The 18,073-nt window shown below is 32.6% G+C and overlaps 1 protein-coding gene across 1 annotated transcript; it reads left to right on the top strand.

The window, feature by feature from the left end:
- The first annotated feature begins 9,275 nt into the window (after positions 1-9,275).
- On the top strand, positions 9,276-18,073 carry LOC112711396 (uncharacterized). Its single transcript, XM_025764037.3, has 18 exons — positions 9,276-10,001; positions 10,345-10,455; positions 10,599-10,655; positions 10,834-10,910; positions 11,288-11,387; positions 11,472-11,545; positions 11,900-12,009; positions 12,103-12,206; positions 12,459-12,512; positions 12,596-12,651; positions 12,756-12,794; positions 14,100-14,241; positions 14,348-14,532; positions 14,662-14,729; positions 14,923-14,995; positions 15,509-15,570; positions 15,694-16,981; positions 17,510-18,073. The coding sequence occupies exons 1-18, from the start codon at positions 9,921-9,923 to the stop codon at positions 17,769-17,771; spliced, it is 2,943 nt and encodes a 980-aa protein (XP_025619822.1). The 5' UTR covers positions 9,276-9,920; the 3' UTR covers positions 17,772-18,073.

Below are 18,073 nucleotides of genomic sequence, written 5' to 3'. Positions count from 1 at the left end.
TCAACAGCCTCCCCCAGAATCACCACCACGCCATTCTGTATAGCTCATCACCGTCTTTGTGTGGATTACCTCCAGGCTTGCTCTTGTATTCTTAAAGATTCGTGCATTCCGTTCCAACCAGATGTTCCAAATAACTGCAAAGAACACTGTTATCCACATCTTCTGCCCTTGTTGTCTATTATGCAAGCCATGCCAGCTTTCAAACATTTCCCTCATGGTTCCAGGGATCACCCACTCTCTACCTAGTGACCTCAACCACTTACACCACACCTGCCAAGCTACCTCACACCTAAGGAATAAATGCTCAGCAGATGCTAATTCCTTAGTACACATTACACACAAACTATCCCCCAGACTGTTGATTCCTATTTTACCCAGCCGCTCCTTGGTGTTAACTCGATCAACTAGCACAAACCACCCAAATAGCTCAATCCTCGGAGGAACAAAACCTTTCCAAACGGAGCTCGTGAAACTATAACTCGTTATTTCCGCCGAAAGAGTCTCTGCTTGTATAGCCTGTATCACAGAACGAGTAGAGAAAACACCTTTATTGTCAAACTTCCACACCACGCTGTCCTCCCAACCTGATGACACCCTCACTGGCCTTAACCTCTCATGCAGCTGATTGACAAGTTCTAACTCCCATTGGAACAACTCCCTCCTCCATTGGAAATTCCAAATCCAATCAAGCCCATCCCAAAAGCCACAGTCCCCAATTAGAAGTCCTTGCTGGCTTGAGATAGAGTATAGTCTCGGATAACTCCCTTTGAGAACACCCCCTTGAATCCAGTTATCTTCCCAAAATCGGGTTTGCATACCATTGCCTATTTCCATTGCCAGTCCACTTACCATTTTATCCCGAATCCGCGGTTCTTTTATATTCAGCTGACAGATGTCCCTCCAAGGCCCTCCTTTTACTTGTAAAGGCTGAGTTGCCAACATTACATTCGGGTTCAACTTGTTACACGAACAAACAATCTTCTTCCACAGCGGGCAATCCTCCTTTGAAAACCTCCACCACCACTTAAACAGGAGCGCTGTGTTCCTTAGCATTGCATCACCAACCCCCAAGCCCCCCACCTTTTTTGGAGCCTGTACTAGCTCCCACTTAACCATAGGTATACCAGAGTTACCATTCTCCTTACACCACATAAAGTTCCGTTGTAGAGTGATCAGCTTGTCTGCCACGGCTTTCGGCATCTTGTACAGACTAAGATAATATATGGGAAGACTATTCAGTACCGACTTGATAAGGACCAGCTTCCCTGATTTATTCAACACCTTCGCTTTCCACAAGCTAAGCTTCTGTTCCACCTTATCAATGATTGGTTTCCAAGTCTTTACTAGCCGCGGATTTGCACCTAAAGAAATTCCCAAGTATCTTACCGGTAGAGCAGCTTGCTGGCATCCCAGTATTCCACATGCCTGATCAATCCATCTTTGCTCACAGTTCACCGATATCAGATTTGATTTTTCAAAATTGATGCTCAGCCCCGACATCAACTCAAAGCACCGCAACAGTCTCTTATAGTTAACAATTGTTTCAGTCTCCAGCGGGCAGAACAAGATAGTGTCATCCGCAAACTGTAAGTGTGACAGTTCAATATGATCTCCCCCTACCAGCAGTGGAGCAATGCGTCCGTTCCTGACAGCTTCCCCCAACATCCGATGCAAAACATCAACCACTAAAACGAACAGCAGTGGAGAGAGCGGGTCCCCTTGTCTTAGTCCCCTCTCCATCTTGAATGGCTTAGACGGTGACCCATTCACCAAGACTGCCATGGTAGCCGTAGTAACACCCTCCTTCACCCAACTCCTCCATCTTTGGCCAAAGCCCATTTTCTGGAGCACAATGTCAACAAAACTCCATCGCACTCTGTCATAGGCCTTTTGAAAATCCAGTTTGATAATGGCTGCTGTCTTTTTCCGGGTCTTCAACCAATGAACCGTCTCGCAGGCTATGAGGGCGCCATCATGAATTTTCCTTCCCTTAACAAACGCAGTCTGAGTCTCTCCGACCAACCCCGGCATCACAGCTCGCATTCTTCTCACCAACACCTTCGAAATCACTTTATACACACACCCCACCATACTAATTGGCCGAAAATCCTTCACCTCCTTTGCACCTTCAAACTTTGGAGCTAGTGTCACCCAAGTGACATTGGCATCCGTTGGCATCTTCGCACTTTGAAAGAACCCCAATACCGCAGCAATGAAATCCCGCCCAATGTCCTCCCAGCATTTCTTTATGAAGTTCATGTTATACCCATCACTCCCTGGGGCCTTGGAAGATTCGCAGTCCCACACAGCCTCCTTGATTTCCTCCTCCGTTGGCATTGCTTCTAAAGCTTCAGCCTCAGCCCTATGGATACACTTTACTAAGCCATCCCTGATTCCAATCCTCGGAACATATTCTTGTCTATATAACTCCTTATAGAATCCTCGAATCGCACCTTTTATTCTCGCCTGATTCCGCACAAGTCTTCCATGTATCATTAGTGCGTCGATCCTGTTATTCCGTCTTCTGGCTGAGGCAATGTTATGAAAGTATCTGGTATTCTTATCCATGTTTGCAGCATGCTTAGATCGAGACATCTGTTTCCAGTGCAATTCCTTTCTAATGTACCATTTTGAACAAAAGCTCACAAGCGCCTTCCGTCGAGCCTCTGTTGTACCATCATAAATTCCATCACTGACTAAATTGTCTAGCCTGGTAAGCTCCTCCTCAAACCTCATAAGTCTCTTATCCATGTCCCTGAAGTTCTCCTTGTGCCATTTCCGCAACGGTTCTGTTAAAGCCCTCAGTTTGCACGTGAACTGCGCTTCTCCGAGGCTTTGCCATTCATCCTTCACCATTCTCAGAAACCCCTCATGCGTAAACCAGGAATCCAGACTTCTAAACGGTCGAGGTGCCCCTCCGAATCTTGTCCCGTCCAATATCAATGGACAGTGATCGGATAGCCCCCTTGGGCCACCTTTTATCCTAATATCCGGAAACTGCTCAGTCCATTCAATAGTCACCATCACTCTATCAATCCGACTACAAGACTGCCCCCTAAACCATGTAAACTTCCTATCCGTAAGAGGCAAATCAATCAACTGCATGTCATGCACCCATCCCTTAAACTCTTCCGATGATGCCGGCAAGCTAGTAACTCCTTTACGCTCCTCAACTTGTAAAATTTCATTAAAGTCCCCCATAAAACAGAACGGAACCTGACACAGCCCTGCCACATAACTCAGTTCCTCCCACACCCCCCTCTTTGCCTCCCTCCATGCACCCCGTACACCAAACAAAAAGCACAGTAAAAGTTGGTCCTTGTTAAGATGCCTTCAACACACAGCCACCTCTCACCTTTATATCTGTAACGGACTTGAAACACCCCATCATCCCAATATTTGATTGTATCAAATAGCCCAAAATGAATCGAATCAATTTACTATGTCACTCAAGTACGCATAACAAATTAACAATAACAACAAAGATGCGAATTTTACATATTTTGTGCAAGTTCCACCTTCTTATATCTCTCAATTCATGCCTTTATTAATTAAACAGTTAAACCCATATTTATCAAACAACTTTAAATTATTAACCTAGCATTTCTCTACATTAAATAGTACATACTCTAAAAAAACATGCCAATATTTCTTTTATTTTGAACACGGGAAATCTATCTATCTATCTATCTAATTTTATTATATAAAAATTGATATAAAATTATTGTAAAATAAACTTATACAATTTAATTTCTTTCTATCATATCATATCAACTAATTCGAATAAATGACAATTATTAAGAAAGCTCTCTTATCATTAGGCTATGTCATCTATTTTAAATAGGTAATAAACCGATAATCATTAAAAAAACTCTCTTGTATGTATTTTTTTACAATAAAAAAATATTCACTTAATCAATACCCTTAATTAATTAAATTTATTACGCGTCATTAATAATTTTAATTATAAAGTAACGACTAAATACAATTATCATCTATACTAAAATTGTAAGAATATTATTAAATTATAAATATTCAAATTACGTAGTGTTATAGTCTACTTATATATACATATAATTAACAATACTCTTATTACTATTACTTTATCAATCTCATAATCTTTCATATAAATTATTAAAAACCTCTCCAACCATTTTCAACTTTGGTACAATAACATCAAAATTGCACCATAGAATATTATTAAGCAAACATACCAATATTTATATTTGCTTTGTAAATTTGTTTGGTGTTAAATGTACAAATAATTAAATATAATAATACTAAAAAATAGCTAAAAAAACATTACATATGAACAACCGTGATTATTCATTTTAATTATGATTCGATAACAATTCAAGAATTATTTCCAGAAAAATACAATGTACAAATTTAAATATTTACTAAAATAAATATTTAATATATATAAACTATAAATTAATAAATTACTTTTTATTATAATTAATATTACAAAATTTATTATGATATATTTTTATATTTTAAGAGTTAGTAAATTATTTTATAATTAATTATAAAATAAAAATTCAGCTATTATTTTTTATTATATAAAAAATTATGTACAAAAATTTTATAATATTAATTTTCTGCACTTTGCGCTCGCTAAATTTGATATAAACCGAGTATGTTTCATTTTGGGTAAATAACTTAAATAAGTTCTTTTGGAAAATGAGGTTAAAACATAAGGATTTTTATTAATAGCAGCTTATACATAAGTTATTTTGTGTTTGGATTTTTAGTTATAAAAGTACTTATTTTAAAGTTGTAGCGTTTGGATAAATAACTCAAAAGATAATTTTTTTTTACAAAAGAAAATGAATATTAAAATAACGATAATAACAAATACTTTCCAATATTGAATGTTGATTTTACATAACCTAATCACTAATATTGTCTATGATATGGTAGGTGAAAATAAAAAATAAATATAAAATGTGTGTCAATGTATATTTTATTGCTTTTTTATTTTTTATTTTTACTCTTATTAGAATTCTCTTCTCCTTTATTGAGGTCAAGAACTTGTTATAATTAACTATGAAAATAATAATAAGCTATAAAATTACATATGAAAAAAATAAAATTAAAACTGAAATTTCATACCACACTTGAATACAAATTTAATAATAATAAGTTGTTCAGATGTAATATTGTCTGAAAATGTGGTGGAGGATTAATACTTCCATCAGATGTTTCGTTACGTAAAAATGGTGAGACTTGGAAGATTGCGTGAGAATGATGGTGGAAGGCCAATGCTTTTAGCAGACCTTGTGTGAAAATGGTGATGAAGAGTCACTATTTTTCATAGAATCAAGAAGGAAAGTATATTTTTTTTGTTTTAAAATTAATTTTTTTAAGTAAGTGGTAAAATGACTTCTCGAGAAGCAAGAAGTCATATATTTATACTTCTTCAAAAAGTTGCAAATTAACTTTTCAAAAAGTTAAAAACTTTTTTTTTAATATAGTGCCAAACACGTAGATGGTGGATTACAATGTTAATAATGTAAAAGAAACTCCAAACATTAGAGGAGTATGGAATCGGTCTCCCTCATTCATACATAAAGTCCGTATGAGAAATAGTAGAAGCTACTTTTTTAACTTTTGGATTGTGAAAAGTCACAATCTAAGGGACCGATTCCATACTTCTCTAATGTTTGGAGTTTTAAAACTCCTTTACATTATTAACATTGTAATGTACATTGGCGCAATATTTTAGAGAATTTTATTAATGAAGCTTTTAATGTATATTGACAAAATTATTAATTAATTAATATATTTTTTTGGTAAAACTACCAATACATTAATTATAACTTTTCAAATATATTTTTAATAAAATAACAATTATGATTATTACAGAATTTTTTATTTTAATGGCTTACTATTGAAAATTTAATATATTCTATTGGTATATAAATTATTAAAATTATTAAATTTGTTTATAAATTTTAATTAATTAATAATTTTTATTTTTATTTATTTTAATTATTTGTTTGATATAATAACTTATCTCGTAAAATTTGAAATTTTTTAAATAAATAATTTAATTATTTTAATTACCAAAATAAATAATTTGTAACGTATTTACCAATTTATACTATATTTATTTATTTCGTTTATATATGTGTATTTTTTCAATTTTCATATATCTTGTTTACACATAAAAAATTATCTTGTTTATAATATAAAACGAGATATGTGTATTTATAAATAATTAAATATAATTTTTAAAAATAATAAAAAATATTAATAATTTAAATTAGACCAAATTTTGTAAAAATAGAATGTTTCAAATAATAGAAAAGATAAATGATTTTAAATAATAGAAAAGATAAACCGTCCATTTTAAATAATAAGAAATATGAACACGTTAACACGTCTACTGTAAAAGCACATAAGTGCAACGTTAACTGTCCATTGTTAACACAGTTATTTTTTTTTCTAATTATCCACTAGTAAAAATATTATTTGTTCCACTCACCCACTTCCATCTACTTATCGTTTTTTTTTATTAGAATTTACACTAAAGCAATTCAAATAATATTTCAAATTTTTAAATGACAAAATTTGTTACAAAGTTTAGTCCAATTTAAATTATTAATAGTTTTTATTATTTTTAAAAATTATATTTAATTATTTATAAATACATATATCTCGTTTATACTATAAACGAGATAATTTTTTATGTGTAAACAAGATATATAAAAATTGACAAAAATATACATATGTAAACGAAATAAATAAACGTAATGTAAATTGGTAAGTACGCTACAAATTATTTATTTTGGTAATTAAAATAATTAAATTATTTATTTAAAAAATTTTAAATTTTATGAGATAAATTATAATATCAAATAAATAATTAAAATAAATAAAAATAAAAATTATTAATTAATTAGAATTTATAAATGAATTTAATAATTTTAATAACTTATATACCAATAAAATATATTAAATTTTCAATAGTAAGTCATCAAAATAAAAATTTTTTGTAATAATCATAATTGCTATTTTATTAAAAATACATTTTAAAAGTTATAATTAATGTATTGGTAGTTTTACAAAAAAAATATTAATTAATTAATAATTTTGTCAATATACATTAAAAACTTTATTAATGGAATTCTCTAGAATATTGTGCTAACGTACATTACAATATTAATAATTTAAAAGAGTTTTAAAACTCCAAATTTTAAAGGAGTATTGTAACATCCACCACATGAATGAGATGACCATCCATTTTACTAAAGAAGCTATTCGTTGCAAGTTGCTATATAAAATTGACTTTTTTTATTTAAATTTTTTAAATTTTAAATTTATTTAAAAAAATATAATCTCTCACCATTTATTTTATAAATGAAATTAAAAAAATATAAAAAAATTATTAAAAATAAAAGTCACACTTTACCTTTTAAAATAAAAATTAAAAAATTTAAAAGTTTTAAAATCTGACTTCCCTCTCTAATTTGGCATTCGATACTTTACAGCTACAACTTCCGTTTCCGACAACGCGCTTCTTATAAATAAGATCATTCACATTAATATATATTTTTAATAAAACTTATTAAACATATGCTTATCTAAATTATGGTTTGACAATTTTCGTTTTTAAGTTAATTAAATCCTTTTTGACTATTTCTTAGTGATGTGGACTGAGACAATAGCTTGAAATTGAACTATTGGTCCGGATTTACCCTAAATCATTAGAGCATACAGGAGCTCCTGGAGTGTTAATTGACATTATATATATTAACATTCAATCCACATATATATATATATATATATATATATATATATATATAAATTTTAATTATGTAGATAATATAAAATATTTTTGACATCATTATTTAATTATTATATCTTATCAGACCATATAAAAGAATTGTGTTTTATTACCACTTTTATTTTCTATATAATAAAAAAGTAAAAAAAACTTATATAGAGAAAAAAATCCACAACAAATAGCAAAATACACTACGTTTACACAAAAAATTATCTATCCAAATCATCATTTTATGTATAAATACATTATATATGTGTTATGTTTAATTTATTTTAATATATATTTATAGATTTTATATATATTCTATATGAATAATTGGTAGTTTACTTTTCATATAAGCATAATATGGTTGTCCAATAAATTTAGTGTTTTTAAATTAAAAAAAAAGGAAAAATAACCAGACTTTGTTCCTAAATTTATGAAAATAAAAATCAAAACGTGAGGTTACAGATTCAAAAAACAGTGCCATTAGATATTTTTTAAAATATTATTTTTTATTTAATTTTTAAAGAAAAAAGAAAATAAAAAATAAATAATTTTTTGAATAAACTAATACGTAAAAGTTGATATTTAAATTAATTAAATAATAATAAAATTTTAAAAAAATTAACTAAAAATAGAATTTTAAAGAACAAGTAACATTTTTGTTCAAAAAATTTAAAACATCAAAAAATCAGTTAATCCCGGAGAATTGTGTGTTCAAAATTTGCAGCCAGTAATTTTTTTAGACTCCTCTATATTCTAAAAAATCATATACAGAATCTATTTTTCAAAATTTTACAAAATTAGCCACTATATCAAAAGTTTTCACCCAATCCTAATCACAGGCTAAAAATCACCTACTATATAATTTTATTTATCATTTCATGATTAATATTTATATTTATGTGTATTATATATATGTACAAAGTACTTAATATTTAGTGTTTGTTTATGCATTATTAAATCGAGATTTTTTTAATATTTTTTTATTTTTTAATGTATTTGACAAATTTTTAATACTAAAAATAAAAATACAAAAAATAAAAATATCTTTTTTAAGAAGTTATAATTTATATTTTTAATTCTTTTAAAAAAGATATTTTTTATATAATAAATAAACAAAAAAATATTTTTATCTTATTTTATCCAAACATAATTAATAAATATCTTATTTTATCTAAACATAATTAATAAACAAAAAAATCTTTTTATATGAAATATCTAAATATATCACTTTTATTTTTATAAAAATTTTTTAAACAAAATTATTAAAAAAATATTTTTTTAAAATAATGTCTAACAAATCCTTAGTGAGAAATTAAAAAATTTGATAAAAAAAATTGAGAAATTAATAATGAGAGAAAAATAAAGAAAAGAATTGTGTAGTGGTAACATTAACACCGACGCGATGAAGAGGAATTAAAAAAATTGATAGAGAGAGAAAGTGACCGACGCATTACCTCATTCACACTTCAAATTAAAACTCAAAAATTGTGTCGCCACCAATTTATTCACAAAATAATTAAATAAATAAAAAGGGGTGGCTCTCGTCTCACTTTTCTCTCTACTCTTTCCTTTTCTTTCTTTTCCTTTCTATTCTATTCCTATTCCAATTCCAAATCTATTCAATTGGTTTTTTTGTGGATCCGAGTTAGAGTGTGTGCGACTCAGCGAGTTGAGTTGGAATTGAATTGAATTCAGTGAGTCTTCTTTCTGACTCGGTGGTACATGCGGCTGTTCCTGCTATTGCCACGCATCATTCTCTCTCAGAATTCGAATCTCCTGTTTCCGAAAAAAAAAAAACTTGGAATCCATTTTTAGTTTTAATCAATATATCCCGATAAATTCGAATAACCTTGTTATTATTATTATTATCCAGCTTCTTCTTCTTCTTCTTCTGCTTCTTCAACTCCAAGCACAACTCACAACAACTCAGAACAGTGTTTTTTTTTTTTTGGTTTTTAGGGTGGGATCAATAGTTTTTCTGTGGCTTTAAGTCAGTTTTGATTGTTGGTTTGGATTCAATTGAGGAAAAGAACTTGTGCCTGGGTTTTGAATTTCCATGAGGATCTGTTGCAAGTGATTACTTTTTTTTTTGTGATTTTTTTTCTTTTGGCCAAAGAGGGTTCTTTGATTTCGGTTGATCATGGTTAGCGGCAACATTTTTCACTGTAGAAAGAATTCATGGCCGCCTGAAGAGTATATCAATAAAGCCACTTTACAGCTGGTAAGCTTCTAAACTTTTTAATTTTTTTTTGTGTCTTGCAGCTTTTGATTTTTTCCAATAATTTTCGTTCCTGGTGAATTGGCATCTTAGTATTCTGATAATTTAGCATGAGTTTGCCTGAAAATTTGAATTCTGGGCTTGATGTGAAGCTCTATGTTTTTTTCTTTTTTATTTTCCCTGTGGAATGATTGAGTTGCATATTACCATTTAATGATTAAGAAAAAAAGTGAATTGAATGAATGTATTTGCTGAGGCAACTGTTTATGGTGCTACATGCGTTGTTGATTTGTTAATCATATCATAGCTGAATAAAATTGAAGTGTTCCTTGCACCCTTTTTGCAGTTTGATTTTGATAGTGCTGCACCACCTGAGCAAGCTTGGAGAAGGAGATTAAACAGCCATGCCAATCTTCTTAAAGAATTTAGTGTCACTTTTATGGAAGCTATTAAGATGGCAAGTGTTATCTCTCTGACTGGAATTGATTAATTTAGTAGATGGAATCTTTGCATATAGTTATCAAGTTTGTTTTTAATTATTATTTTTGTTCCTCTTGGATATATTCCTGTTTCTTATTTTATTAAACTTCAAAATTCCAGGTTCGATTAGGCATACGCATATGGTCATACGTAAGGGAAGAGGCTTCTCATGGAAGGGTAAAATTTCAAATTATCCTTCATTTTTTCTGGCCATTCATTGCTCTCTCTTTTTATTTTTTTATTATTGTTAATATTCCCTGATATTATGATAAAAGAGTTGATTAACTTTATAGACTATAGAAAGTTAAAGATTCCAGACATGAGAAGTGACTTTTTGTTTCCCTGGTGTCTGCAGAAAGCCCCTATTGATCCTTTCACTCGAGAAAGTTGTAAGCCATCTGCAACTCAAGGAGTTCCACTTGGAGGGATGGGGTATGTTCGATTCCAACTGAAATAGGATCATTAATAAACTGAATGGATAGTTCTGTATGTTACTTTACACAAAAATGTTATTTGGATACCAAAAAAGGACATTCGCTCTATTACCATTAGATTTGATTGCGGACCTTACTCATGTCTCGAACATGTGCATTCTCCACCGCTTGGATTTAAAAGGTGTCTGAGTGGATTCCATCTTTTGGTGTGTAAAAACATTCTTTTTCATAATAGGATTAACCATTCTGCTGGTTAATGGGGCACTCTTTCTTTATTCAATTGGTCACTTGTTCAGCTTTGGTAGCAATTCTCTGTAACAAATAGGTCTTTCTTCTTCTATTACTGATTTGTACAATGTTCATATGCCTCCACAGGAGTGGCAGCATATCAAGGGGATTTAGAGGCGAGTTCCGACAATGGCAAATTATCCCTGGTTTATGTGAAGCTTCACCTGTCATGGCCAACCAGTTTTCTGTACGTTCATTTTTTCTTTCTGCTTAATATTGACCTTTTGCTTCTTATGTTTGTATTATCTTATTTATTTACTCTAAATGGCAGATTTTTGTTAGTAGAGATGGAGGAAACAAAAGCTTTGCATCAGTTTTGGCGCCTGGACAGCATGAAGGCTTAGGGTAAGGAGTAATTTATGAAAGTTTAGAAACCAGTGTTTATAAATATAACATCTGTAATGTAAGATTAAAAGAAAGGGCAGGAGAGGGGGGTAGGCGTTTTTTTCAAACTTCGAAATGTTTTTATTTATTATTGTTTATTATAAGCTTTCGTTGACATCTATTTTTCAGTGATGGGATTTTTCATTTGGTTTTATGTTTTTTTTTTAGCAGTCCGTGTTTATCCATCAGTCTGGTTTTTGTTTAAACCTAAAGAGGGTTTCTAATTATTTTGTGTGCTTTACTCTCGTTAGTTGCTTTTCATATATCTCAATACATACATTAACTCAAATTTTCTTCTTACTTTTCTTTTTTCAGGTCCCACAAGAAAGCTGATGATCAGGGTATATCATCATGGGGGTGGAATCTTAATGGCCAGCACTCAACGTACCATGCTTTATTTCCAAGAGCTTGGACAGTTTATGATGGTATCTTCATTTGTTTTAATTGTTTTTCAACCGTTCTCTAGATACGTATGGTCCTTGTGAATTATTGCTTAATAGCTGTGTTCTAATTCTTAGGTGAGCCAGACCCAGAACTTAAAGTGTCTTGCCGGCAGATATCACCTTTCATACCGCATAATTATAGAGAAAGCAGTCTACCAGCTGCTGTTTTTGTTTATACAGTATGTATTTCTCCAGCTATTGTCATTTTCTCTGATTGTATTTCCACAGTACAGAATAGTTGGTGTGTTTTTGTTTTCTTAGTTGAAAACATTTATTTTAATTCATGTTACCTCGCTTTTTTTCAAAGTGAGTGAAGGAATTGATATTCTGCATTGCATCTTTGTTCAATATTATCTATTGCATCCATATTTACATTCATCTAGTTGGGTAATATATAGCTTATTAGAGATTCATACTTGTTTCTTTTGCAGTTGGTAAACACTGGTAAGGAGAGAGCTAAAGTCAGCCTTCTATTTACTTGGGCGGTAAGATTTTTTCCATTATAATTATTTTGCACAAAAAGGCACACAACTCGATTAAATTAATTATCAATATCAATTTTCTGCAGAATTCCATTGGTGGAAACTCACACTTAACAGGAGGTCATGTAAATGAGCCGTTTATGTAAGTTCTTCTATCTTGATATGTCTTTGCTTATCTATATAACACAAGCTCAAAACATTATCTTGACTCTTTTCTTTATTTTCAAAAACCTTTTCCATTCACAGAGCTGAAGATGGAGTCTCCGGAGTACTTCTACATCACAAGCAAGTTATCAAACCTTATAGCTATATATGACGGTTGGTTTGCATATTTCTCTGTAGTTTGTACCTAAATCCATAATAGGACAATGACATGAAGTTCTGACTATTCCAAAGGGGGTATTGCTGCTTAGGTTTGATTTTCCCTATATCCCTATTAACTAGCTGTGCTTAAGATGCACCGAGAAGGATTCTTTTCCTTGATCATTAAGTTTAGGTGTGAGAGCTTATGCTTTGAGTAAGGCTATTTTATGAGATTAAAGGGGAAACAATTGGTCAAGAATTACCAAGGTGTCAAGTGGGATCACAAATTTATGTTGTGGAGACCTGTGATATGTTTTGATGGTCTTAGATCTCTTGGAAGGAAAAGATGATATAAGAACTAGTTGTGAGGGGATTTGTTTTCTGGTTTGGATACTTTAATGTAAGCCGTTATTTTACTAAAATTTTGTTCTGTTAAGATAGTATTCTGTGCAGTAGTTGACTCATAAGTCAGGTGATCTCGGTAGCTGTTCTGTATTAATTAGAATAGATTGATATGGATTTACTGCATGGGTAGAAGTAGGAGCATGTAACTTTAGGCTTTTACAGTCCTCTATAATAAATGGATACTCAGATTAGCTGTAAAACAAAGATCATCTACGAAACCGTTTTAGGAAACTAAGTCCTCAATTTATGTCTGGATATGTTAATTCAGAAGGGAAAAGGGATTGGAGACACTTTATATTATGGATAAAATTTTTCTAAAAGGTGCTTTTAAGTAGTATTTCACTGAAAGGGGTAAGCATGATTTAAAAGGTGATTTGCTGGATGGTAAAGGGTATATTTTCGTGAGAAATGTTTTTTAGGCCAAATATCTGAGAGAGAGAAAAAAAGGCTATCCAGAACAGAATACTAGTCCAACAACCATCTTCTGTATCTATATTATGTTTCTAGACCAGTAGAGCATCAGGTTAAAAGAGTTGACCACAACAGACATGACACATGATAGGGTACAATGGCGTCGTTTGATTCATATAGCCGACCCAATCTAGTGAGATAATACTCTGTTATTGTTGTAACTGAAGTTGAAAACTTAGATATGCAAAAATAGAAGTGATTTAGCTTTTGACGAAGTGTAGATGATGATGGTGATTATTATTGTTGTTATTATTATTATTATTGTTATTGCTATTCAAGTAATGTCGTGTAGTTCCGACGATGACATTTAATCCTTTCACAAACAAATTACCAATGAAAGTTCCATCTATGTACGATTTGCACCTGACTTCTATATAACTGATGATTTTACTGGAAATTATTCCAATGCAGGACAGGAAAAGGTAACCCTCCTGTAACCTTTGCAATAGCCGCATGTGAGACACAGAATGTTAGTGTTTCTGTTTTACCGAAGTTTGGGCTCTCTGAAAAAAGTAGCACAACAGCAAAAGGCATGTGGTGTAAAATGGTGCAGGTACAGATTACCTCTATTTTGGGGATTCTAAATGATATTTATATCACCATTACCTTCATGGCAAAATATATATGGTTGATTCTAAGTGAAATTGTTGCATATTAAGGATGGACAATTTGACCGGGAGAATTTCTCTTCTGGAGCTAGTATGCCCTCATCACCTGGAGAGACTCTATGTGCTGCTGTTTCAGCTTCAACGTGGGTGGAACCCCATGGAAAATGCACTGTGGCATTTAGTCTTGCATGGTCATCTCCAAAAGTAAAGTTCTCAAAAGGCAGCACTTTTCATAGGTAATCAGAATTATGTAAGAATATTGTATATAGTAAATGTCTAGCAAGATGTAGTATGCCGACCATTTTTTTTTTTTTTTTTTTGTGGTGCGCTTTTGTTTGAATAATTTCAATTCTTTTACTCTGCAGGAGATACACAAAATTTTATGGGACTTCTGAGAGAGCTGCAAAGGACTTGGCCCATGATGCATTAACTCGTATGTTGTCTGATTGGATTGAAGTTGATATTCTTCCTTACTGCGGTTTATCTGCATTAGTATTATATGTTATGATCTTCACACACCGCAAAAGGGATAAAAGATATGAATGCTTCTAAAGTAATGTTTCTAAGTGGTTTTAGATTCTGTCAGTAATATTTACAAACCTTTTTATGTTTAAAATTCCAAACAGAATACAAACGATGGGAAGAAGACATTGAGAAATGGCAAAATCCTATTCTTCAGGATGAGTCATTACCAGAATGGTAATTCTCTGTTTAAGCATGAAGTCATTTTAATTTTTAAGCATCACCTTGTGTCTTTGTTCGTTATGGATAATTGCCAGGTATATATTAGCTTAGAGCCTCTGCAGTATGTATAAAAAACATAAAACAGAACTTTTCTTTTTTTTTTTTTGCTAGTTCATGACTAGCTCTTCTGTCTGTAAATTTTTGTTATTTATTTTAATTAAGAAAGGTTTCTCTCAATCTTTCCTAGATCATCCTCCCCCCATATTTATCAGACTGTTCACCAAAGAAAATCGTACTTCCACGGGGAAAGGCTATAAGGGGAGTTCCCCTAACAAAGCTTGCTTGAATTTAGTCTTTCCATTACCTATACCATCTTTCAGTCATATTCCCGCTCCATCGTTTATATTATAACTGATGGCAAAAGAAAGAGAGATTTATGTGCCTATCTCATGTGGTTTTGAATCCAACTCTTTTGAAGCTTCTGTTGGTTTAGATAATATAAGTATATAACTAAATTTTCATTTACAGGTACAAGTTCACATTGTTTAATGAACTCTACTTTCTTGTTGCTGGAGGAACAATTTGGATTGGTATGTATTGATTTAAGTATATTGTTTTGTGATTGAGTAACCTGCATAAAATCTAGCTTTTTGGTGGATCTTGCTATTGTCAGATTAGTCTAATAAATGAAGACTCTTTGATCTGTCTTCTAGACTCGCCTTTGCCATCTTCAAATATGAGGAATAAAAGCCGGGATCAGGTAAAAGAATTGGAAAATACAGAAGTCAAAGTGACCGAAGCCAAAGTGAGTCGTAGACAAGGTGCAGATGCTGGGCGTACAACAGATAGCACCTATGATGTTGAGTATACAACAGATAGTGCCAGTGACGTTGATTGCATGGTAGATGGTGTGGATGAAAAACATCGTGGTGATCTCTCCCAAGAAAGTGATGCTAGTGTTACTCTGGCAATGATGGACCAGCAATATGACAGAGATGATGTTGGAAGGTTTCTGTACTTGGAAGGTGTTGAATATATCATGTGGTGCACATATGATGTGCACTTCTATGCTTCTTTTGCCCTTCTTGAGCTCTTTCCAAGGATTGAATTAAATATACAGCGTGACTTCGCTAAAGCTGTATTGTGTGAAGATGGAAGAAAAGTGAAGTTTCTGGCAGAGGGAAACTGCGGAATTCGTAAGGTTAGAGGGGCTGTGCCTCATGATCTTGGGACACACGATCCATGGCGTGAAATGAATGCTTATAACATTCATGATACTAGCAAGTGGAAGGACCTGAACCCCAAATTTGTACTTCAGGTGTATCGAGATTTTGCTGCAACAGGGGACATGTCCTTTGGAGTTGATGTGTGGCCTGCTGTACGAGCTGCAATGGAGTATATGGAACAATTTGATAGAGATGGCGACGGTCTTATTGAGAATGATGGGTTCCCTGATCAAACATATGATACATGGACAGTGCATGGTGTGAGTGCTTATTGTGGTTGCCTTTGGCTTGCTGCCCTTCAAGCCGCAGCTGCAATGGCCCTTCAACTAGGTGACAGAGATTTTGCAGAAACATGCAAAAGGAAGTTTTTGAAGGCTAAACCAGCGTTTGAACAGAAATTGTGGAATGGTTCTTATTTTAACTATGACAGTGGATCAAGTAGTAACAGTAAATCAATTCAAGCTGATCAATTGGCTGGGCAATGGTATACGGCATCATCGGGGCTTCCTCCACTTTTTGATGAGTCCAAGATCAAAAGTGCTCTCCGGAAGGTGTATGATTTCAATGTAATGAAAGTTAAAGGAGGCAAGATGGGGGCCGTGAATGGCATGCATCCCAATGGCAAGGTGGATGAGACCTGCATGCAGTCTCGCGAAATTTGGACAGGTGTGACCTACGGTGTTGCTTCTACGATGATCCTTGCAGGAATGGAAGAGGAGGCATTTGCAACTGCCGAGGGTATATTTCAAGCAGGCTGGTCAGAAGACGGATATGGGTAAACTTTCTTGTCATCTGTCCTCCATAATTGTGTGTGGTTTTCCAGCATTCTCATTTTTTCTTGCATCTCGTTTACCGTAATAGGGTTAGGATTATTGGATGTGTAGTTAGAAATTACTCCCTTAAACTAATTTTATCCCAAACTCAAAGATCTACAAAGACGTGATTAATATATCCAATTTTAAAATATCTATAGCACAACAAATAAACGAACCCTTTCTTGTTTTTTCTCTCATCATTGTTAATAATAGTATTTTGGTAAATATGTCTGTCATCAAGTATTGAATTTGAGTTCTTAACTTTATGTCACAACATCTACTATTGAGGTTGAAAGTGTGATGGTGTGTTTGTCATACATCTTGTGTGCAAAAAGTTCCCACCAAACTTACAATTCTGTGGCTTCATTCTTGCTCTTTAAATTGATAATTAGTTGAATTCATCAAATCACACATTGGGGTGAAGCAACTACTTCTCTTTTGTCTAAAGAAATGAAATGAATTAATTCACCAGGTTTGGCATAATGCAGGTACTGGTTTCAGACACCAGAGGCATGGACAATGGATGGACACTACAGGTCTCTCATCTACATGAGGCCACTTTCAATTTGGGGTATGCAATATGCATTAACATTGCCCAAGGCAATTCTTGATGCCCCTAAAATTAACATCATGGACAGAATCCACCTATCTCCTCTTAATGGAGGATTCCCCCATAATGAAACAGGTGTAAGGAAAATTGCAAATAAAGCAAAATGCTTTGGAAATTCTGTGTTTCATTGTGCGTGCTGATGATTGTTATTAATATTGCCAAAAAGCACAATTTTTGTATAGGTTTTAAAAAAAACCCTTATCACATTGTTCCTTACCCCCCAACCTTCTACAAAAGATGTTAAGTAATGGTGAAGCGTCTTTTAGGGTTGGGGTTAGTGTCTTGGAAGAAGAAATAAGAACATTTTACTTGTAATCTTATAGCATGTTAGTTTTGACTTTTGAACAATGTAGGTCACCTTTGCATAATTGCATGTAACATGAACATTCTTATTTATTTTCCCAAGATATAATCTGACTTTACCACAATTTAATTTATAAAA

The sequence above is a fragment of the Arachis hypogaea genome, chromosome 9 (assembly GCF_003086295.3).
Source record: "Arachis hypogaea cultivar Tifrunner chromosome 9, arahy.Tifrunner.gnm2.J5K5, whole genome shotgun sequence".
Taxonomy (NCBI): domain Eukaryota; kingdom Viridiplantae; phylum Streptophyta; class Magnoliopsida; order Fabales; family Fabaceae; genus Arachis; species Arachis hypogaea.
This window is presented reverse-complemented; position numbering and strand designations above follow the sequence as displayed.